Source organism: Xiphophorus couchianus, chromosome 18 (genome assembly GCF_001444195.1).
Source record: "Xiphophorus couchianus chromosome 18, X_couchianus-1.0, whole genome shotgun sequence".
NCBI classification, from domain to species: Eukaryota; Metazoa; Chordata; class Actinopteri; order Cyprinodontiformes; family Poeciliidae; genus Xiphophorus; species Xiphophorus couchianus.
Window position 1 is genome coordinate 22,524,205 of NC_040245.1, and position 24,294 is coordinate 22,548,498.

Here is a 24,294-nt window from a genome sequence, read left to right on the forward strand (position 1 = left end):
GACCTTAAACGTGCAGCCAGAGCTCCAATAAAATGGTTTGCGTCAGCCATATTTATACGCTAAAGTGCTCCAGACCTATATTTACTGTTGAAAATATTTGACAATTGATGTTCACAGACTGAACAAAAACAACCTAAACAAACGTAGCTTCTATAAAGTAATGATCAGAAAAGTTTAAATAAATGTACATTTAGTTACTTATTAAAGGTTTAAAAACAATGTCTTTTGCCTTCCACTCTATAGTTATCCAATAGTTCAGTGTTTATCACATAAAATCAAACTTTACCACGTTGACGTTTTTGGTTATAACTTGACAAAATGTGAACATAGCTAAAGAGCACAAACTGCTTTTGCAAGGCGCTGTACTTAACATTCAGATGATGCACACATTTTATTATTATTATTGTTGGTCTTATATTGTTGTGTGTTTGTCATCTCAGGTCTGGCCTACCTGTGTGAAGGATTAAAGGAGCAAAGGAAAGGTCTCGTCACTTTGGTGCTATGGAACAACCAGCTAACACACAATGGCATGGGCTACCTCGCTGCTGCACTGGTACACCACACGCAAACACACACACACACACACACACACACACACATTATATTATATGTGTGCTCCACCACACATATGATATTTAAACACTTTATCCCTGAATATAGTTTTTTTTTCTTACTTAACTCAATGTTTTAGCATCTAACCACATTTCCGTAAGAATAATGAAGAGGGAAAAGTGGGAGTTTAGCTAGAATAAACAGACTCTAAAGATTATTCAATGGGTCCATATTCAGCTGTGCATTGAGGAAAAACTGTGCAGTGTTGCATGTAAAATTATTAAGCCTCCTCTGCACATAGAGTTTAAAGATAAGATATAGAAACTAGCAGCCATCTTTTTTTGAAAGGACAGAAAAAAATCAATTCCACAGAGATTCATAATTCCTAGTCCTACCAATTCTGAATCCATTCACTATGATCAAAAATCTGATTCATTTTTATGTAAAATTATATTTTGAAATCATTCTTTGATATGCTTTTATATAAGAAAAATATAACCCAAGTCTATTTTTGTTCAAATATAATCTGGTGGCATTTGATGCAGTTTGGAATGTTATTGAATTTATTATAAACAAATGTCATCTTGGTTTATTCTGTCTTTTCTTCTTGTCAGTCACATAATTTATCTAAATCAAAAAACATTTCAGAATCAAAAATTGGAATCGTAATCAAATCGCTCGACGCTGAAAGATTTGCATCTCTTGTCTTTTTAAATGCCTCTTCAGTGTCAGAGAATATGAACCAGGGCTCCAACTGCCGCATTTAAAATATGACAGAAACCTGATTAGTTTTATTTTGCTTCATGCGCTTGAGGATGAATGTGTGTTTCGCGTCTCTCAGCCGTGCACCCAGAGTCTGGAGACTCTGAACCTCGGCCACAATTCGGTGGGGAACGAAGGAGTCCACAAGCTGAAGGACGGACTGATCGCCAACCGCTCTGTGCTCAGGCTGGGACTGGCTTCCACCAAGCTGTCCTGTGAAGGTGGGAGCTAAAGCAGTCTGTCTGTGTCTGTGTGTGCGTGCGTACGTCTTCTCCAGTGTTTGGGTCTTAACTATCTGGCTGCGTTAACGTTGCCGTGCAGGAGCTGTCGCTGTGGCCGAGTTCATCGCAGAGAGCCCCAGATTGCTGCGTCTGGACCTTCGGGAGAATGAGATCAAGACCGGAGGCCTGATGGCACTGTCGCTCGCGCTGAAGGTCAACAACTCGCTGCTGCGCCTCGACCTGGACCGAGAACCCAAGAAAGAAAGTGTAAGCACTAACTGCATTTAAAAATAAAGAAAAGGGAAAGTTTTTTTTTATTTTCTCAGTTTGACCTCATGGTTTTAACAGGAAGGTGCCGCGAGAGGCTCATCTAGACGCAGGAAAATATCTGACAAAACATTTTAGTCAATGTCACTGCTTTGTTTTAGCATGAACTGCATTTAGTGTTGCATTTAAAAATGAAGTCACTGTGAAGCACAACTCAAACGAGGCACTGGAATCAGAAGTACGGCAGCCCTCCAACTTCCTGCTGTTGGTCTCAAGGTCCTGTTCATCAAAGGTCTTATATTCTTCATGATCATCAGATTTATCTCTGTCCTCTTCGGAAGCTGTAGCCTCTCCAGCCGACACAGTAATAGATGCTGAATGCGTCACGTTTTAATTCTCAGCGACGTTTCAGTGTTTGCAGTAATTTGATTCAATTTACGTCAAATCATGTCTCCACGCCCTTCATTTAAAAAAGCTTAAATTTAATCACACAGATTCACAGTCGAGCCGACTGGATATTCACAGTTGATGATCACAGATGCTCCCCATCAGATGAGCTGTTCTGCAAAAAGACTGAACAAAAACAACCTAAACAAACGCAAATTTCTAATAAAACCCAGCAGATTGCATCGAGTCAATGCGGCATCCACTCTTCCTGGATGAGCCTGTAGCGACATCTTGTCGTTTGCATACCGAGCATGCATGTAGCGACAGTATTTCTAATGTAATGCAGCCCTACTCAACACACTACACTATCAAGCCTCAGCTTTTTAAGAACGACTTAAACTTCTGACCAAAGAAGGGAAGTTCTGCCTGACTAACTTCCTCCGGTCTCTGCTCTTGTGTTTCAGGTTAAGAGCTTCATCGAGACGCAGCGCGCCCTGCTGACCGAAATCCAGAACGGCTGTAAGAGAAACTTCATCCTTGCGAAGGAAAAGGAGGAAACCGAGAAGATGAAGCTGTCGGCCTCCATGGCTGAAATTGCCACAGAGGACGGAACGAGGGAGGAAAAGGAAGACGTACCGGCTTCAGCTGAGAGAAAGGAAGGAGAGGAGGAAGGTGAACCGACTGAAAACGCGTCACAAACGGACAACCGGTCAGAAACGAGCCCCGATACGACCGCTCCTCCTGAAAATCTGGACTCCGACTCGGACACCGAGGATGAGGATGAGGGAGAGGTGGTGACCAAGTCTTCTCCCGTTGTGTCGAACCAGGCTGCTCCCATCAGTCAGCCCCCCCTTAGTGCCTCACGTACCCCCTCGCCCCACTCTGCCTCGCCTACAAGAGCACCAGCTTTGATTACGGGAATAACGGTCACAGAGTCTACGGTCCCGGCGCCTCCGGGGACGCCGCCCTCGCCCGGCCGCTGCATCTCCGTGTCGAGTCCCGGAAGGGGCCACAAGATATTTATGGTGACGCGGGTGGAGAGCCCACCGGAGCAACTGCAGAAAGCTGCAGCTCCCTGCCCACCGAAATACTCGATGACACTAACACCCGTACAAACACAACTGACACCGGAGGGCGCCAACGGGAGCCCACCTGCTCCGTCTACAGACAACAAAACGACAGAGGAGACCCCCGGCGAGAGACTAGGAGCTGACAGTCCCAAACCAGACCCGCTGTCGTCAGAGGACGCGAAAGCCAGAACTTTAGATCCAGCAGGATTGACGGATCCAAGTCAGCCAACACCAGCATTGCCTTCCAACTCCTCTCCTCTGCCAGATGTGGCTTTGAAGCCAACGAGCCCCCTGGACGGCCCCCCTCAGGATCCCACTGCCACAGAGGGAAGCAATAAAGCAGAGGAACACGAGGGAAAGCTACAAGATGGCGGGCAGGGACCCTCCACAAATGAACTAGCTCAGCCGACACCTGCGCAGGAAGAGCTAAACACTGACCAGACAGCAGGACCAGGAGAGTCCCCTCCCCCTAACCCAACGGACGACGAGCCAAGCCGAGAGGAAATGAGTCCAGACCCGGTCCAGACCAGCCAGCAGGCTCCATCGTCCTCCAATCCGCCTGAAGACGGCACTGACGTGAATCCAGGCTCACAAGTTAAAGATCAAGAGTCGAGTGACGAGAACTCGGCCGATGACTGTTTTGTGGAGGCGCTGGACGGAGAGGTGGTCGCTTCAGCTCTGCCCAACGGCCTGAAGACGGAGTTCTCCCTCCACCTGCTGGACGGCGAAACCCCGAAGCCCGGCAGCTGTGTGATGGAGCACGGTGAGTCGCTGCTCCTCTTCGGATGACTCACCCTCCATGTTGTTTTATTTGTTGTAAACATCTGTTCTGCATTGCCTTGCAGTTAGTTCCAGCTGTGCACTGGAGCTAGAGGAGCTGCTGCTGGAGGCCAGCATGGACAACGGGAGAGACGCAGCGTAAACTGGTGAATATCTGCATCTTATGAACACGCCGGCCAAATGTCTTCTTCACACTTCCAAGTGTTGATGAATCTACTGCTGACCATATTCATGTCATACAAATATAAATATTTTAAAGGGAGAAGCTAAAAGATAAATGAGCTTAGAGAGAGAAATAGAAAAGTTTCAGACTCTAAGCATTGTTGAGTACGAATGTCTTATTGTTATCCAGCTACATTTTTTATCGTAATAGGAATTTTGATTTATCGTTGTCATGATAAATTCCGGTTCATGATGTTTGAAAAGCAAACCAAAGCTGTCCATAATGTTGGAAATGTTAGTTTTACTATTTTATCCACTATTTGTTCAATGAAAGCATCAGTAAATTTGAAAATATGATTAAATGAACTTACTGTGTGCAGTTTAGTGATATGAATCACACTTCTTGACTGACTGCTGTCCTAAAGAAGTGTATAATAAATGGATTTGTTTTTCAAAAGCAGTATTTGTGTTTGTGCTGTTATGATTGCTCTGTCATGCAGGCACAGCCATACAGTTACCTAAAATAGAAGTAATAAATAGTTCTTATCATCATTTTTATCATTATCACAGTCGTACCACTAAATGCAGTTCTACAAATTGAAGTCCATATTCCCCAAATTGAATAATATAATTCTGTTGGTGTTGGACAATAAAGTATTTATGCTCAATGAATCCATTCCCATTCATTTCGCGTAACAACCACAAACATCAGTTTACACCAAAACATGGAACTGGTTTAGTTGAGTCATGCTCTCTGCTTCTGGTTTCCCTGCAGGGACTGCGAGGACAGGTGGAAGCAACACTAAGACGATTCGTCAAGCTCTGCAACACGACCGGCTGCCCCACAATATTTTTGTCGTTTCTTCACGTTATCCAACAACAAACAACGCTTCCTGTAAAGGACGGATGACGCAGTGTTGAGGTCAAAAGCTCCTGACATGAAAATACAAAGAGGACAGTATCACCCGGAGCTCAACGTGTGACACATAGGAAGTCTTCTACATCCATAGCTACATCACCCACATGAAAGTTGGGGGAGGTGTAGGGATCCCCCCGCCTTTTTCACTACATTTTCCCATTCTGTGACGTTTCCGTGAACCTCGAAGAGTCGCAGACTGATCAGGGACGGAGGAGCGGACGGTAAAACACTAACCAAAGACCTTTCTGACAGCCCTTACTCGCTTCTCCGTAGATTGTCGTCGGGCAAATCGATTCAGTTTTTCATGACTCAGACGTAAGGGTGACGACGAGAAACACAGTGACCCCCTGCTGAGCAGACCTGCTGGCTTTAAAACACTCGAGGTTGGGAGTTAGTTGCTGTTAAAGGCTTTTGTATCCAAGAAACCTGAGGATGTTTATCCATCTGTGTAAATGTAAACATTGCGTGTGTCTCCTGGTCTTCTCTCTCTCTTTCTCTCTTGCTCCCCACCAGAAATAAAACTCTAAGGGACCTCTGCCAAAGTGACTTTTTTTTCCTGTGTTTTCTCATCTTCTGCTCTGTTTGGCCCCTCAGGAATCCGCGTCCTCTTACTTGCTGTCCAGACCCGACACGGAGAACATTAAAACACACGTTTTGCACGATTGAAACCTCCGTTTTATGTTTGGCAGAAGGAATTTAATCCCAAATTACAGAATTGCACAAATCATAACTCAGAACTTATGTCAATTTAAAGAGAAGTCAGATTAGATAGGGTTTTTTTTTGTTTTGTTTTTATTCCCCTGAGTTTATTTAGCTCCAAACTCCTCGCACCTTCTTCTGTTTCCCTCAGTTTTTCACTTTTTACTCAACTCTCACCCATTCAGCTGCTTTGAGAAATGACTTATTTTTGTATTTTTGGACATCTTTTTGGTTTAAAATGTTTCCATCTCTCCATCTGCTGGTGTTATCCAAGGGGTTGCTTTTGAAGCCGACACCCTTTTTGATGTACATTTCATATGCAAACTAGAGAAAATATTTAGATTAAAGGACGTTTTTTTGGGACGGGATAAACTATTATAGGAGTAAATGGTGGGTTTAGTTGAATGGTTGACTACTGGGGTGCAGAAAGCTGTAAACGTGGAGGTTCTTGTTCTGCAGCAGCCCTGCAAAGCGAATCATTGGCCACAAGGGGGCGTTGATGACTGTTTTTTCTTTCATTCGGACTTGAAGAAGAATTATGAGCTCATCAGCTAAATATTTTTAGATCAAGACAAAAGACTTAAACATTAAAACATCCATTTAATGTTTCTGTGAAGAGGTCCAGTTCTCTCTTCACGTTTTGCTTTTGGTTCCCCTGCAGCAGAAACAGGAAGGTTGTGTTTTCTTTTCTCCTCCGTGGAAACAGCAATCCATCCCACAGCGATTCTCCACCTAAATGGTAGTTTTCCTCGCACCCTGCCACCCACACTGTTTGTAATGCTTTAATTTTTAGAAATTTTTAATAATTTGTTAACTTAATTGAAATGTGCTGGTAATCACGAAGATATGTATGGCGAAATTTGTTTCTCTCCAATAAATGCATGTAATGATTAATGAAACGACTCCGTGGTGAATTGGTCAGTTTGAGGTTTTGGGATTTCTCCCATGAGAAAGCGAAATGTAAACGGGTTAAAGCAGGAAGTAATGAAACTGGGAAGTTCTGCGAGTCGGTTCTGTTTTTGTAGTTCATCCTTGTTCTCTCTACCTAAAGGTGCCGTCGTCAACTATTCTATTTGCGAGTGTGACCAGGATGGGAATCTCTAGCCGTCATGCTGGAAGAAGACAGGTTCTCTGTCCCAGAGATGAACGTGTTTTGATACCAAATGTACGCATCAACCCAAAAACAGACCTTGTGAAAATGTTGACTGGAGCTGATGGGTTTCTTTATCCACATTGAGAGGAAAAATACTAAAAATAAAAAAAGACATCTTGGAAAAGACAGATTACAGTTTGCAGGTGTGCTCTGGGACAAATACTTGAGGTGGTCTGATGAAACTAATATCCAAGGGTTCGGCAATCGCTACCAGTGTTGTATTTGAAAAAGTGAGAAGCTTGGATCCTACAAAAAGCCATACCAAATTTTAAGTAAGTTTTTCTTCAGGAGGGATTGCTACACTTTACAAGAATGATTACCTGATGAAGGACGGTTATTATTAAGGTGGCCTTGAAGTTGAAATGGGCCTTCCGGACGATGACTCAACACGTGGATCTCGGTGTCACCGCAAATTTATGGGCAAAGCTAAAAATGATCTGTGAGTTTATCTACAAACCTGATTCAGTTACAGCGGTTCTGTAAAGAGGCATCGGTCAAAATCCCAGCAAACATCCATCATGTTAATCTCCTGTTCCACCTCAAAGGTGCATTATTGGATTAAGATCTGGTGACTGGAAACCATTGAAGGACTTTTTGTGCAGTGGCGCCTCATCTTGTTGAAAGTAGCCATCAGAGGACTGGTATTCTGTAGGTATGTAGTGATCAATAATAGTTCAGTTCACAACAAACGTTGTCTAAAGCCTTTATTAAAGAGATCCTATACAAAGATATAATATGTGGTCAGCTCAAAACAGTCCTATAGACAAACACAAATGTGTTTCTCGCTATAAGGCACTGCAGTAAAGTTCAGTTTACCACACCAGCTGATAAAACATTTCTGCCTTAGGAGCTTTATTGAATCACTGACTCTTCAGCAGTCCATCCTCAACACACCTGGAGCTAAATGGCAATGGCATTTTTACTGGATTATCAAAAAAAGCAATAGGACAGCTCCAGCTTCTCCAGAATGCTGCTGCAAGAGTCCTAACTAAAACAAAAAGAGATCAGCATGTCAGTCCAGTTCTAAGATCCCTGCACTGTCTGCTTGTTCCTCAAAGAATAGAATTTAAAATCTCCTTAATGTTTTACAAAGCACTTCGTAATAGAAACCCAGACTACATTTCTGATCTTCTTCAATCCTATATATGGGGCACTCAGACCTTTAAGATCATCAGAATCAAACCTACTAACTATTCCGAGAGTCAGAACTAAACATGGTGAAGCAGCTTTTAGTTTTTATGCTCCAACACTCTGGAATAAGCTTCCTGCTCACTGTAAGACTGTCCCTACCTTGAGTTTATTTTAAACAAGGTTAAAAACCTTCCTATTTGACGTTGCCTATTCTTAAATTTTTTAAAATTCTATTCATTCACTATATTCAATATTTTAATGTTTATTTTTAATTTGCTTGATTTTTTTAATGCTGTTTTCAATTTTCTTGTACAAGCACTTTGAATTGTCTTCGGCTGAAAGGTGCTATATAAATAAAGTTGCCTTGCCTAGCTAAAGCCCTGACTCCCAATTAGTTCTTTCTTCAGCGATTGCTCATTTTCCAGTGTGATCCGGAATCATCTCATCGGTCCCATGAGAGGAAAGCAAGTTGAAAATATCCCTCGGACTGAACATCACATGGATGTGCCTCTTAGTACCCACCGAACAGATTCACAAAAAATGAATCTTTAGCCCTAGAGAGAATCCATTCGGCCCCTCATCACGAGGGAAACGCGGAGGCATTGGGTTCCTCCGGGAATGCCAGAGCACACTAATCCATACAATCCAGTTCTGATCCGATAGAGGGAGGGTTGTGAGAAAAATGAAAAGATTCACAATATCATTAGAGAAAGCTTACATTAGAGTTGACTGATGTATTGCCAAGAAGCTGGTTTATTTTAGTATTTAGTGAGTTGTTTTTTTTTCTTAAAGAAACTGCTGCTGACTTTGGTCTTATTTCAGGACTGATTAGTTCAATGAATGACATTGACAAATGTCTCTTCAGCTGCTGAAAATAAGAAGAAAATATAAAAATGAAGTAGTTTTGGTGTTTTTCAAAGACTGTTAAATGGTTACATGTAGCTAACCGAATAGCTATGTAATGTCTACATCTAACACGAAAACACAAATAGCATGATCTGATTATTTGGAGAAAGGTGGTAAAGTGGAAAACAAAGGTCGATCGTTTTTTTTCTGGTGTTTAGTCTTTTTAATCAGTTGTTTGTCTTGTGTTGTTTTTTTGTGACTCTGTGGTTTCAAAACGATGATTGAGGTCAAATATTTCCTCATCTTCAGCTGCTGTTGCCAGAGTCATACGACCAGAGAAATTCCTAAAGCTTCTCCTCAGTCCACATTGATGAGAAACTGTGAGCCAGAGGAGGAATAAATGAAAAGCTCATAAGTTTTATGTCAGATGTTTAATCTCTTCCATGTAAATTGATGGGACACACTGCTGCATTCCCCATTATATGCTGAAATTTTCACGTAAAAAATGGAGGTTTCACTAGTAAAAACCTTTTTTTAGACACATTTTTTCTAACTGAGGATGTAACAACCCCAGGTCAAATAGCCCTGGGTGGAGAGCCATATCACTCATTTGAAAAACTGCCACTACCGTTTCTAATGTCTAACTGTTGAGTGAAAATTCAGCTGTGAACTGCGAAAGTTTACTTTTCTATCTACCTCCCGATACTGTGACCAAAACATAAAACTTTTTAGACCGTTCTTGTGGTCTTTAGCACAACAAATCCAGTAAAAGAACATCGTTTAGAACATTTAAACAAAAAGCTTTGATTTCGAGCTGCCCCCATTTTAATTTCTTGGTTTATCAAATTAGCAACTGGAGCTAGCATCAGCATAGAAAAAGGCCCCAGTTGAAGCTCCAACAAGAAACACTTCCAGTTCTTCAAAGACCCAGTTTTGGTTGAATTATCATCACAAATATTGATTATCGTGCGACATGCATGTTGCTGTTTATTTAATACAAAAAAATAGGCTAATGTTATACATGCTAGGCTGAATATGAAGTTATGCTAGCATGTATATGGCTTTATGAACAGGACTTTAAGTTGATTCTTCTTTAGATTTTAACGGCAGCTTGCATACATTATTGTTGCACTACTGCCATCTGTTGGATCCTAATACTTATTCCTCAAATTCTCCTAATGAGCTCAGTATTTTTCAAGAAACGAAATACCTTCTATTTTCCTTCATTACTATTTAACTGAGCAACCATATTCTCAATTCCCTATTAAAACCTATTTCCGTTTTCAGTTATCTTCTTTGACTCACATATTTCCTACGGCTAATAAAAAAAAAAGTCCCATCATTTCTACAGTATCGCACCAATCACATAAACCAGTAAGATGTTTCCCCGTCTTTAAAAGAGTGCCATCAACTTAAAGTGACCACTTTAAAGTTGATGATTCTAATATAAATTTAAACCGGAGCAGTGATAGGATTTCAACACCTAGACGGTGACCAAAGCAGAACAAATATCAGCAAAAACATTGTTTTTTTCCCCGAGCTAAAGGTCTAACCTGAACTGTGCTTCCTGAGGCGACAAGATTTAGCCAAGCTGTTGTGTCTGTAATTTGGGTACGGTGACGATCAAATGCTTTCTTGCCTGGGCTTTCTTTGGGGTTGGCCATGCCTCTGGAATGTACTGGCATGCTGGTGGGATAGTAGGGATTTATCTGTAGTGTCAGCCCGTATCTGTCCTGTTGATCCACAACCAAGTGGACTGAAACAAACGGTACCAACGACCGATCGAGGAAGGAACAGGTTTGTCATCTTCAGAAATACTGAGAGAGCTACAGAAGTGAAGGGTAAATTTGCACAATTATGTTTTAATTATAAAACTATTTCTCTACTGAATGGTTTTAATCAGTCACACCAAATTCTCCCAATCAGATTTAGGCCCATACTTTGACTAGGCTACTATTGGTCTACTTCATGTTGTCAAACATGAAGTTTCTTTTTAAATGATTTCCTGATTGTAGTTGTTTGGCAGTTGTCAAACCTGGAGGAAACTTGTAAACCTGTAAAACGTAACACCTGTTCAGTTTTACAAAGGTATTTGGAAATATATTTCCAAAGAAATATATTTAATTACAGCTAATTGATGTTTTAACAAGAAATAAATTAAACAATCATTTTAAAACTTTTGTGTTTTCTCAAGTCATCTTTAATTTGTCTTAATCTTTGTTTGATTGTCTGAAAGATTTACGTGCAATCATAAAGTAAAACCAGAAGAAATCTGTTAAGGGAAAAATACTGTTTTAGATCTGTGTAAAATGTTGTTTTTTCTGTATTTCAATGAAGTTTTGCCCCATGGGAATATTGTTGTTGTTGTTTCTTATAACCTAATTATATGTTGAATCTATTTTGTTGGAAAATGTGTTTTAATGGTGACACCATTAGAGTCTCATATTCTCTTAAATATTGTTACTATTTCCCTGCTAAGCTTTGCTTCCTTTTTTTCAAGTTGTGAGTGGATAAAAGGTCAATTAAATGTTGGGAAAAGGCCACAATTTATTTATTTATTTATTTAAGTTTTCCATTTTTTTATTTTATTTATTTTATTTTATTGTTTTCAAGTGGTTGGATCTTTCTCCAACTATGCGGTTCTTGATGTGATCTGGTTCTAGTTTCTAACCTTGACAGCTCAGTGGGGATTTTGAGTGCAGACAGTTTTGTATGAAGTGTGGGCTTGACTGTGACTGAGTGTGTTGGTGGGACTGCATTGTGTCCTTCCAAAATGCCGAGGAGGGGAATGCAAACAGGGACGACTGAGAGAGCGACAGCGCCCACCCTCCTCTCCTGCTCACATGACTGTGATTAGAGCCGAGAAGAAGGAGGAGGAAGAGGAGGAAGAGGAAGAAGAGGAGGACGGTGCACCGAAGAGGGAGCAACATCCATACACAGATTCTATCCAGGAGTAAAGCTCGTCTTCCCTCGTCTGCTTCTTTGGGGTAAATACATTTTAAATTTGTTGCTATGTGTATGTTTCATGGAGAGAAAAAAAAGTTCTGCATAGAATTCTGGTTAGTTAGTTAGTTACCTAAAATCAGGAGTATCATTTTTTTAACTCCCTCTTTTGAAAGAATGTTTCTTTTTTTTTTTTGTAAAATCCTCAAAATGTTTTATTTTTTTTCCATAAATGCTTCGTCCTGTGGGAGACTGATCTCAACGTTCTTCCCTTCGACTTTGAAACAACGTGCATCTACTGCTATAAATGCATATCAATATGATTAGCTAAATAATCCATGCATGTGAATCATACCATCACGAAGGGAGTGCATGAATAAAATAGCCATTCAAATTATTTTCATTCAAATACCCCAAATGAAAATTTGAAGCATTTCCAAAAGCATTTGCGTTTTCGTCAGGATGATTTGCAGGGTTAGCTTTCTGCCAGGCATACAATTGAGTGTTTTTGTAAAAGTAAAATTATCAAACATATGTGTATATTACAAAGCCATTTATAATTTTCCTTCCAACTCGCAGTCATGAACTTACGTTCTGTTGGTCCGTCCCAGCAAAACATACAGCAGGACGAAATGAGGCACAGTGTTGTATGGATGTGCTCTTTTAAACTTTACGCCATTTTTAATTTTTTTTATTTTTCTCCCAGTATCAGGTATGAGGCTGCGACAGTGGTGCATTATGGGGGTGACCGTGTTGCTGCTGCTGTGTGAGATTGCCGTCAGTCAGCTGTGTAAGTCTCTCATCACCATGGTGGACGGCTTCCATACACTTTTCATCCTTTTCCACATGGCTCTCCACCAGACTGAGGGCTTCGTCAAACCTTGCACCCGCTCCTCGGATTCCTCCCCATTTTCTCCGCTTGCCTCCTCCTCTTCCTCGGGGGCTCTTCCTCCTCCTTCACATGCAGGTCCACCTGCTGAACTTCCACCCAGAGCCCAGTCCACCGGAGAACAGCCCCACCGAGACCAGGCTGCACCGATTGACTCACAAAAACATTTTTCCCCAGCAGCTCCGAGCTGCGGTCTGTCGTTCCCCGACAGCAGGAAGCGGGCTGTGGGTGTTTTCATTTCCTACCTCCTCCTGGTCTCTCTGTGCGTCGCCTACTTCTTGGAAATCATGGGTTTCATGGTGAAGCCCCACCCGGTTCACCACCCCCTGCTGCCAGTGGTGGTTGGAGCTGGGAGTCTGCTCCATAAGATGCTGCTGTTTGTCCTGGACTGGGATGAGCTGCTGGATAAGAAGGCAGGAAGCTGCAGGCGGCGGGTGGAGACTGAACCTCACCTTGAAATGAACTACAAAGGTGACGGCGGCACAGACACCTTGAAGCCTCTCCAACAATGAAACAAAACGAATCCACTAACTTACAGTTTGGTTTTTTTTCCATCACACATAACATATTAAGAATCCCAGTTCTTCTGCATGGAATTTATAAAAATGAATAGTTTTATTTAGCATCACAGACAAACGTGTGGAATGCGTGTTATACATATTATTGATTCCTCTGAATCAATATTTTTTTGCATACTTTCCTGCGATCATTGAAACATCGAGTTTTTCCAAACACGTCAATTTTCTTGTCTTGTCACAGAATCTAAAGTGGATCTAAGAAGAACAAAATCTTGTCTAAATCATTCAGAAGCACAGAAGTGGCTGTAAACTTAGGGCTGTTGTTTTGCTGAACCTCCATCACAGTGTGAAATGTTCTGCAGCCTCTAACCAGGTTTTACTTGCAGGATTGTCTTGCTTCTTTCCATCCCCCCCAAAATAACACCACAGTTAAATACTGGCATTATTATGTTCCACCATTGTCCTGCTGCATTTGTGATGAAGTTTTGTGTTAGGTTTCAGCCACAAATAGGCCAAAACCTTTAAAGGGGCAGAGTTACGTATTTTACAGGCACACTGTGCCAATTTATAGCACAGTCAGGTAACTGTTACCTCAGATTGCTATAAAAATGCTCAATGTATCAAACATGACAAAAAAGACGTTTGATTTTGCAATTTAACACCATGAAATTGGGCCTCTAACTCTTTAAGAAGCTCCTACTCTTTCCGACACTCTGCCTTCGACATGTCACCACAACGTCTCTCTAGTCAGCGTTTAACAACGTTTTTACCAGCGTTGCACCGAGAAGTAGCTCGTATAATTAGCTCAGCAGATGTGCGGAGTGGGTGAGTCGTAGGAGGGAGTTGCTCCGTGAGGCAGGAGCTCGGCTGGAAGCTGCAGCTCCGAGGAGGAGCTTTGTCCTCGAAGGTGGCTCTAGGCTCCACCCAGGCGCCTTGCTCAGCTGAAAGGTTGCCATAAGGAATTAAAGGATTTCTTAAACATGCATGAAAGAATCGAAGCAACACTCCGGGTATGTTTTTGATGAGTGAATGACATTATAACATGAAGTAATGCTCAAAAAAGTTGATTTTACATAATACTGCCCCTTTGATTTTGCCATTATCTAATCTAGAGCACCTTCTTCCTCATGTTTGCTCTGTCCCCTACCTGGCTGGTGGCAAACTGCAAACCAGATTTCTACTAACCTTCATTCAACATCGACTTTGTTTTTGCAACTCTTTCATAAAGGCCGGAAGAGGTTTGTCTCTGCAGCTCCTCCAGAGTTACCACGGGCCTCTTGGCTGCTTCTCTGACTGATGCCCTTGTTGCCCATCTGATGGTAGGTGTGTAGTTTCGCCACACTCCGTTTTCAGATGAAGAGCTGAACAGTTCCCTATATGTTATTCAAAGCTTTCCCTATTATAAACTTCTACACATGCAGGCTGACTATATTTAGGTGGTTTCTTAAGTTTGTTGCTTGCACTGTTTTTAATTAATAATTTCACTTCCTGGGGTTGTCTCTTAAAATCCCAATTTGAATACATTTTATCTTGTGGCTGTAATTGAACAAAGTGTGAAAAACACTGAAACATTATAAATGCTTCTGCCAGAAATGATGAACCTCGGAGTAGCAGTTTCAAAAAAAAGAACAAACAATTACGAGGCAAACATAAAAGAAACTTTATTATTTGATTTAAAAATCTCCGCTAAGAGAACAATGTGTATGTTCAGCTGGAACACAGATAACACACCAGGCCTTGTTTTCCATTCCTCTGCTCCACTCCCACAGTCTGTGCTGCAGAGGAGTCCCAAGGCCAAGACGAAGAGGAGCTCTCTGTCCCGTCCAAAGTTCAAACTGCAGCACCTCGCTGCCTCCACAGCGAGGTGCTTGTCCTCTGTAATCCAGGAACTCCCAACCTGCCTCACCACGACTGCAGAACGGAGCTTCAGCTGCAGGAAGCCACTGACGGAGAGAACAATGCTGCACATTTAAAGAAAGAGAGTCTGAACTACCACCTGTGCATGGGGCATCCTGGTAACAGAGTTCAGATAGTTGAAGTTTTCATCAAAAATCCTCAGGGACGTAGTTTGTTTGTTTTTTTTTTAGCTATTTCTGTTTCCTCCAATAACAGACAGCCAGAATACACACAAACCCTCTTCAGCGGACAAGCCATCACCAGGATGGAGCTGCCGCTGGGCCCTCTGCCTCCTGTCCTTCGTCTTCATCATCCAGGGACTCTTCACATCCCTCCTGGCTCTGATCAACAGCCTGGTGATGCTGGTCGTTCCACAGCTCCTGCACGGCTCTGGAGCCTGCAGCATCCTGGTTTATCTGGACCCAGGCCTCTCCATGCTGGCTGTCATCACGCTGATTGCAACGTCTATGCCGCAGGTCACTCTGTCAGCTTTTATTTCCTTAAAGAGACGTTGTAGGTCGTGATGGCGCTGGGCAGGGAGGATCTCCTGTAGCAGTCTGTATTGCAACAAATTTGAAGAAGCCACTGACTGAAGACACCCTGTTTTTCTATAGCCGTGTTTCCATTACAAAGGAACACAAATCCTTGTCTAAAAAACACAATTTTGCAATTGCGGTGTTTCTATTAAATACGAAATAAATAAAAATTACACATTAATAAGCTTGTTCACAAGATAGCGACTAATGTAAACAGTTACATGAGATACATTCATAATTCAGCTGTAGCGCCAATGCTCATCATCTAGCATTTAGCCATGAGAGGAAACGTCTGCATCTTATTCAGGCGTTATTCCCAAATTGTTTGGACAGATCTGAGAACAGACCCAGACAACATTTTCATATATTGGCCAATATGGGTTGGAAATGAGCTGAAAAATGGGCCCCATGTTGTCTGCAGGTTCCATAATGGCCCCATTTTATAAACCCATATAGGTCTTATGTTGGAAAAATCTGGTCACCGTATGGGCCCCAACTGGGTAAAGTACACAAGAATCCACCCAGGCCCCATCTTCTTATGGTTACCCAGTAACACACCACTGGGTAAGCTTAAGGTGCCCAGAATATTTATCATTTTTATTTATTTTACTGTTTTTTTCATTCATATTTCAGGGTTCCAACCAATGAGGCCTGCTCTAAATTACGTGGCTTGGTTTTTGTGTTTCTGCACTGCGTTGCTGCAGGTGTACAGGTACGGCATGCCGCTTCTTCAGGCCTCTCCTCCACACGTGCGTGTGTCTGATGTCGGCCGGAGGCTTGCCGGCGTTCCCGGGGTGCAGGCTGTGCACGAGCTCCACGTCTGGCAGCTAACTGAGTCGCTCACAGTGGCGTCTGTCCACGTCCACTGCCACACTAGGTTCCCGTCGAACAGGTGAAGTCAAATTCTGCCGTGATGCTTGATTCTGCAGCCATGTGTTTGAAGCAATTTGAACAGGCTGAAATTTATTTATTGATTAAATGTTGTGGAGTTGAACTTTAAAAAGTTTGAAGGCTGGTTCAAGACCATGAAGATCTTACCTTAGTTATGGTTTTGATTAATTTAACTAGGATGGGAACAGAGAAGCACTGGAAAATATAAGTTAGAATCACAAAAATAACATTTTCAGAGGCGTTTTTAGGTTGCTTGGTTAACAGTTTACTTGTATTTTATAAAAAATTACACTTAAGCAAGTTTGCTCTGGATTTAAATTTTCGGAATATGTCTCACAGACAGCATTGGTGCAAGCAGCGGCTGCGTCTGCATGACTAAAATTAATATTTCACTGATTGTTTTTTCTGTCCAGTATGTTCTTATATCAGAGTACCAACCCTGAAGCAAAACAGGAAATCATGAAAAGGGTTTCTGTTTGCTGTTATTGTCTCTATGTTGAACTTAGAGGAAAGTTGTGTTTTTATTTTCTTTTTTTGAACAACAGTCTTTTAAAAACGTCCTCATCTCAAGATGCCCCATTCACCAACAGAATCATGAGTTAACCTGCAGTCATCAGGCAACAAACTAATTGCACTTATTTAACTTCTCTATGTCAGGTTATGTTTGGGATTTAATCCTTACTTTGGTTAATTCAGCGTCGCTCTTTGCCTCCAGTCTGTATCACATTTTAAAGGAATAGTTTGGTTTTTCCAGTGAGATTCTCATATTTTTACCTGCAGTTAGTAACCAGAGGTCAAAGTTTATTGCAGGTCAAAGAGGACAAAATGTCAAGGTGGACTTTAACTGTGTTAAAACAATCTGTAAATCATCTGAGTGGATTACCCCAGCATTTCCACCTTCATCATATTGGCACGCCAGTGATTATTTACATGGGGAAGAGAGGCCATGCCCCACCATTAAAACAACAAAAAAATAATTTATATAACCTATGATTCATAAGAATTCAACATAAATGTATTTATTGCTGCCTTACGTATATCCAATGTGTTTTTATTTGTCCAGTTATGCTGATCTGATGGCAGGAGTCACCAAAGTGCTGCAGAACGAGGGTGTGAGCTGCAGCACTATTCAGCCAGAGTTCACGTCTTCCTCTTCCTCGATCAGAGGAGATGAAGCCGCCACCTTGGTCCACAGAGAGGACCTCTGCTCTCGTCCTCTCCCACGCTGCAGCCTGGCCTGCGGGAAAGCCTGTGCTGCCAGTATGTGCTGCTCCCTCCTGGAAGAGACGGAGGAGCAGACCCGGAGCGTTCAGAGACCAGGAACTGGAGAGAGCCAGGAGGATCCTCAGACTCTGGTCATCGAGAACACATTCCTCTGACTCTCTGTTTTTACCTGATAAGAAGGTAAAGGCGGAAAAACGTGTTTTTCTCTGTTAGTTTTATTATATAAACAGGTGTTATTCCAAAGATTTTCTATCCATTTTTGTTTCTTTAATTGATTATGGAAAAGCTGTACTTCTTCAATTTCATATGGGCGATGTTAAATAAATTACAGTATTATGTAAAATCAACTTTTTGGGTGTTACATTATGTTATAATGTTATTCCCTCATCAAAAACATACTTGGAGTGCTACTTTGATTGCTTCATGCATGTTTGAGAAATCCTTTCAGCTGTGCTAAACGCCTGGGTGGACTTAGCCCCGCCTTTGAGACACAGCCCCTCCTCGGAGCTGCAGCTTCACGAAACAACCCTCTCCTGGGGGTCCCTCACTGAGTTCCTTCAGACTAGCCAGCAGCAATTAGCAAACACCTGGTGGAACTGTGCATCAGCTGAGCTCATTACACAAGCTGCTTCTCAGTGCAATGCTGGTAAAAACGTTGTTAAAGGGTTAATAGAGGAGAGGTGTTGAGACAACTTCCTGAAGACGGAGTTTCAAAAAGAGCAGGAGTTTTTAAAGAGACGGCGACCCAATTTTAAGGCGTTAAGTTACAAAGTAAGTTTCTTTTAAGTTATTTTCAGGGTTAGGGTGATGTCCAATCAAGCCTTTGCTTTCCAAACATGGAGCAGAATAAACAGATGGAACAAACAAGAGAAACACCAATAGATTGAGAATATTAAAATTAACATGGACTCGTTTTATAGAAAATGGTGCAGGTTTTCTGTCCTCCCAAGGCCACAGATTTCATTCCCTCTGCTTCGTTGCACTCAGGCTTCCTCAGCACCAGACATTTCCACTCTTTCTCCAGCCAGATGGTCTGTATGCTGAAGCTTTCACCAGCATGCTGTGTTTTCATCATCAGGAATGTGGGATGCAAACCAATGACCTTAGGTCATCTGTGATCCCACAGAAAAGAGTTTCGCGAGAGTGGGAAATTTGACCATAGGTTGAAAATTCCCCAAATTGGTTGATTTGATGGTATGGCTAGGACATTAATTATTTACTTCAGTTTAATATCCAACTACAGATTATTTTCTGTAATCTTTTAAAATCAAGATACATTTTCTGAAACTAATAGATGGGAGAGAAAAAATCCAAAGCCATGGATGACGAAGGGTGGGGCTGCTGTGCGTGACTGCAGACCAGAGTCTGATCCTTTACAATGTTTGAGCATAACAATTGATTTAACTTGTTCAAAATAAAGTTATCAAACAGACAAAAATATAAAGCTACGTGGAAATTCTTGTGCTTTAAAGAATAATGTAAAAAAAATTAGTAAAGACAAATAATATAAGAAAATAGAAAATGCTAGCAGAAGAAACAAATATTTCCAAACTATTTTTCACAACTTACAGTAGGTATTGTATAATAGTGCTGTCATTCCAATAACAATATAATATAATGCAAGATAATAACATACAATATTTAGGTTGTGGCACTTTTTAATGGATGGATTTTAATGGATAGTTTTACTATATAAGAGTAATTACAATCTCAGTTAGGTTTTTATGGGCCAAATTTCATTGTTTCTTCATTAAAAGCATAAATAAATAAACCAAACATGGGTTTCCCTGTTGATCCTTGCTAAAGATTTTACACAGTAATCGTTGACAAAGCATAACCAGGACGATACTGTTTCACTTGGATTCACTGAAAATCTACGACCTTTCACCTGTGAAGACAGAGTTCCGTCTCCACCCTCACAATATAAACCAACCAATCAAATCGCGTCTGCTTTGCATAACACAGAGCAGAACTGAAAACATTACTGTTTTCGGGTTTATTAAGAGACTATTCTGATCTCAGATAAGTAAGATGTAGTTGTTGTAGGTGTGAACTGTTTTCCAAAAGGTTTACATGAAAAATGAATGAACATCAAGATAACACCGTGAGTGAAAGTGATATGTAATCTGAGCCGTAATAAAAGCGCTGTTCGGACAGGTTAAAAGTGCCCGGATGAGCCTCGGTGGTCCGGGGTGCGGGCTTCAAACCCGTAGCTGCTTAGCGGCAGAGTGGTTCAATTCCACCTTTCGGGCGGCCATTAAGGAGCAAAAGTTATGAAAGCCAGTTTATTGTCGAGAAACTTCCATTTCCGTTATGATGTTGTCTGGTATTTCAAAATAAAAGGCGAATCGTTGTTTCTTATAAATGCTGATTGATCTTTTCGTTGTGAAATATAACTTTTAGGGATTATTTTTTACACAAGAAGAACACTTGTGTTTTTTTGTTCACTAGTTCAAACCTCTTCAGTTGTTCATCTTTAAATTCATCTTTTAATTAATCTCTTCAGATTAAAGGTGAAGAAATCTTTTTTTTCCGTGTACTATAATTTTCACAATTTGTAGATATGAGGAAAACTTTAAGAGCCACTCACTTAGAGACACCATTTAAAATCAAAAACAACCCAAAAAGCTATTTAATTTTCAGATGACACTGGTCCAGAGATCCCAGACATGGCAGCTGGTAAATAATCCTCATCAAGATTAGACTGTGTGGGATTATTAATTACAAAATGGCTGCTCTAAGGTTTAAACACTCTAAAGAGGGAGAAAAAAATAGTTTTCTGACTGTGTCCAAACATTAAAAAGTCCAAATTTGTCAACAATTCAGACTTTTTGAGGCAGTGAAGTATTTTAACCTGGATACCTCGGCATATGCACTGAATTGCAGAGACCTCCGAATTTTATTTTATTTTATTTTATTTTATTTTATTTTATTTTATTTTATTTTATTTTATTTTATTTTATTTTATTTTATTTTATTTTATTTTATTATCGGAAGAGAACAAGAGCCGCAGTGACATTGATTTGACAGGAGGTGGCAGCACTGTAATTGCACTCTTCTCACTTCTCCGGAGAAGAAGAAGAAGAGGAAAAGTCAACCAGTGTAGTGGTTGCTGCACGATGTCCTTGTTGGCTTGAATTTGGGAATAAAGCAAATTAAAAACGGACCTATCTTTAGTGGAGCTGTCTGTTTTCTAAGTTCCCGGTAAGAACCTTGAAATTATTCCAGTTAGAGATTTCGTAAAGCTTTATTTTTGTTGCGGAATAACCTGTGTAGCTGTCTTAATCTGTATTAGCTTCCTGCTAACCAGCATTATTATGAAATGCCTGACTATGTCTATTACAGTCTTTGTTCAGATATGTTATCTCATAACAGACACTCAGAGTAAAGTCATATTGAATACTGCTTTTTATTTTCAGACTTGTATGGATTAGTTTGGGGAAAATGTTCCATTGTCAAATTAATTTTCGTTTAATCAACACTTTTTCATAAATATTAGGTCATTATTAACTTAAAACAATCCCCTGTATTGTGCTGAAAAGTTACTTGTTAGTTTTATCTTATTTCAAGTGTACCAAGATATTTGTACTTGTAAGATTTCGTGTTTTTTCCGTGCTGTTTTGCCACTAAATATAGATGTTAAGGTTGTGAATTTTCTTCCTCCTCTGTCTCAGATTTATTTGTCAAAGTAAACGCGCGCATCATGCCTCTTCATAAATACCCCCCCAAATTGTGGGAGGCTATGAAACTGAAGCAGGGCATCTACGCCCGTCTCCCCAAACACTATCTGAAGTCCCTTGAACCGAAAGAGCCCACACCGGTTCACTGGAGGCCCCTGGGAGTCCAGCACAGAATAAGCCCCAAGACCGGGGTGAAGGAGCGGGTGCAGGATGTCCCCATCCCCATCTACTACCCCCCAGAGTCCCAAGATGGCCTGTGGGGCGGAGAGGGCTGGATAACCGGCTTCAGATATGCCAACAATGACAAAGTAAGTCTGCAGTCGGACTCTCGGGTTGCGCTATCTTATCCAAAGTTCACTGTAACCCCTCTGTCGCTCAGATGTCCAACCGCCTGAAGAAGGTTTGGAAGCCACAGGTGCTCAGGAGAGAACTGTACAGCGAGATCCTGGATCACAAGTTCACCATCAACGTGACGCCTCGCACTCTGGACCTCATCGACGCTGTCTTTGGCTTTGACTTTTATATCCTGAAAGTAAGCGTAGTGCGGGGGCAGGCTGCACCATGAATTTATTTTTTCCATATTAATACGTCTTCCTGACTTTTAATGGTCGCCGCTTTTCAGACACCGAAGGAGGACCTGAACTCTAGACTGGGGATGAACCTGAAGAGGGCGATGCTGCTCCGCCTGGCTCGCAGAGACACGGAGCTTTACCCCAACGACCTGGTCAAGAGGGAGACCGTTTACAACAAATACAAGGTACCTAACCACGAATTAACACAACTTTTGAGAATTAATTTTGCTTTAATCTCCTGGAGAGAAATGAAAAAAATGCCTGTTTTATCTCTTCTTCTTCTTTTTTTCTGAGCAGCAGTTTGAGATCTCAGAGGAAGAGGCGGAGTGGGTGGGTCTGACCCTGGATGAGGCCGTGGAGAAACAGAGGCAGCTGGAGCACAAGGTAACCAGTCTTCCTGTCTTTCTGTGACAGTAAGGACATTTTATTAAATGTTTGTTCAACTCTAAAGGTTTGAGATAGACGGGCTGCAAAAGGAAAGAATAGAATTTTTTTTTTTTTTTAACTCATAAGAAGTTATTTGTATTCTTGGGTTTTGCCTCTGACTTTTAATTTAAAACAGTTTTTTTTTTTCCAAGAGTCTGCTTTGAACAAAAAACAATGCTAATAAAGCAACTAAGCTCACAGTGTCAACATGTTTTACATCATAGTCATCGTGGCACTGACTTTTATCCACATTCATACAGTTAGTTGCTACCTGGAAAATACTGTCAGATTATTAATAAATACAGATTAAAAGCAAAACTCCATAAAGGATCCTATTTTAAATAATCCAAAGAAGGTTGTTTTGGGGGAGTTTGTTATAAAATACAGGCTGAAAGAAAAGTAAAGATGCATGTATGTTGCCCATCCAGTCCAATCATTTGTTGAAATGAATACCATGTGTGGAAGACTCTGCAGCTTTAAAGAATAACACTGTTTATGTATTCTGATTGTGCCCCTCCTGCCTCACTCACCATGATATTCCCTAAACTGCAGCATCTGTTTTTCTTCTACATAAACCTGTGATGTAGATTCTCGTGATTGAAAGGCTTAAAATTATCTGAATTAGGAGGATTGTCATGACGTAGGAAAACGGGGCGGGGTGTAGGCTAATCCGGCAGATATTCGCTTTTAGTTGATATCGATGTTTGCAGCTGGAAAAAAGCAGAGCCAATCCATTAAAAAAAATACATTTTATTGTTTAATTGAAGCTATTTTGGGGGAGGGGAGTCGTAAATGCTCGAAATCTGGTTAATTCCCTCTTTGTCTGCGTTTTAAAAAGGTCACCACACAGTTTTGTTACAGAAATATTTGAATATATGAAGAGGTGTAGTTAGACCTGTTATCCATCTCTTTTTAACTCCACACATTCATGTGTTCATCTGGCTCAACAAAATGTAAACGTCTGCAGGTTGTTGACTTTGTTTTGTTCTGCCTCTCGTCGTTTCAGGAGCCGGAGCCTCAGTTTAAGGTCTTGGTGGAGAAGCTTGTGCAGGAGCTTGAGATCAAGAAACTTTTAGAGCCGCATGTCACAGAGAGGAAGTGAATCATCTGAACTGGACAGAGACTGAACCCTGAAGCAGGCCGAGCCATCAGAACGCTAAAGACGGTGATGGGTGTCGCGACGCGTCGGCAGAGGAATCGCAAACGATGAAGCCCCGAGGGAATAATGTCTATTTATTTCAGTCATGTTTCAAAAGACTGGCATAAAATACTTCAGGGATCGCGGAAAGAAACGCTGTAAATACTCCCAACCAGCTGAGGCGTATGACCACAGATGTATATCTTATTAAATAAAGTCACTTTTTTATTAGAACCTGTTTAAGCTTCTTCTAATTTCCCATAAGTAGTTTCTCCGCTACATTTCACTAGATGTTCTGACGGATTCAAGAGCCTAACAACCTGAAGAAATGAGACGATGGCTAGGTTACCTTCATCCAGAAGAGTTAATTAATGTTTCTCATTGTTTGTAAAGATTATAGAGAGCTGAGCTGAGATCTTTGAATAGACCCAACAGACATGTGTTGACATTTAGGAAACCAGAATCTAAGCCCTTAGATCTAAAAAAAAAAACGATTCCAATACTTCATCTTTTTGTTCACAACAAAACAAAACCAGATGTTTTATATGTAAGTTATTCACCAAACTTCACATTGTATAGAAATTTAAATGTTTTCAGTGTTGTAGTGAAAGATTATGAAATTAAATCCAGCA

The 24,294-nt window shown here is 41.1% G+C and overlaps 3 protein-coding genes across 4 annotated transcripts in view; all 3 read left to right on the plus strand.

Annotated features, from left to right (window-relative positions):
* Positions 1–6,718, plus strand: part of ppp1r37 (protein phosphatase 1, regulatory subunit 37) — a 60,264-nt gene extending 53,546 nt beyond the window's left edge. For both annotated transcript variants that reach the window (XM_027999325.1, XM_027999324.1), the window contains 6 exons: positions 441–553; positions 1,394–1,535; positions 1,636–1,802; positions 2,654–4,022; positions 4,105–4,185; positions 4,977–6,718. In XM_027999325.1, coding sequence (XP_027855126.1) covers positions 441–553; positions 1,394–1,535; positions 1,636–1,802; positions 2,654–4,022; positions 4,105–4,181 — 1,868 coding nt within the window. In that variant the 3' untranslated portion in view covers positions 4,182–4,185; positions 4,977–6,718. The remainder of the gene's footprint in view (positions 1–440; positions 554–1,393; positions 1,536–1,635; positions 1,803–2,653; positions 4,023–4,104; positions 4,186–4,976) is intronic.
* Positions 6,719–11,810: 5,092 nt separating this feature from the next.
* Positions 11,811–18,760, plus strand: LOC114133429 (zinc transporter 1). The gene is made up of 6 exons (XM_027999326.1): positions 11,811–11,936; positions 12,599–13,252; positions 15,069–15,314; positions 15,412–15,671; positions 16,436–16,623; positions 17,686–18,760. The coding sequence occupies exons 2-6, from the start codon at positions 12,607–12,609 to the stop codon at positions 17,999–18,001; spliced, it is 1,656 nt and encodes a 551-aa protein (XP_027855127.1). The 5' UTR covers positions 11,811–11,936; positions 12,599–12,606; the 3' UTR covers positions 18,002–18,760.
* Positions 18,761–20,894: 2,134 nt separating this feature from the next.
* On the plus strand, positions 20,895–23,896 carry mrpl28 (mitochondrial ribosomal protein L28). Its single transcript, XM_028044520.1, has 6 exons — positions 20,895–21,050; positions 21,521–21,834; positions 21,906–22,058; positions 22,149–22,283; positions 22,396–22,482; positions 23,531–23,896. Exons 2-6 carry the CDS (start codon positions 21,550–21,552, stop codon positions 23,624–23,626), a joined length of 756 nt encoding a protein of 251 aa, XP_027900321.1. The 5' UTR covers positions 20,895–21,050; positions 21,521–21,549; the 3' UTR covers positions 23,627–23,896.
* The last annotated feature ends 398 nt before the right edge of the window (positions 23,897–24,294 follow it).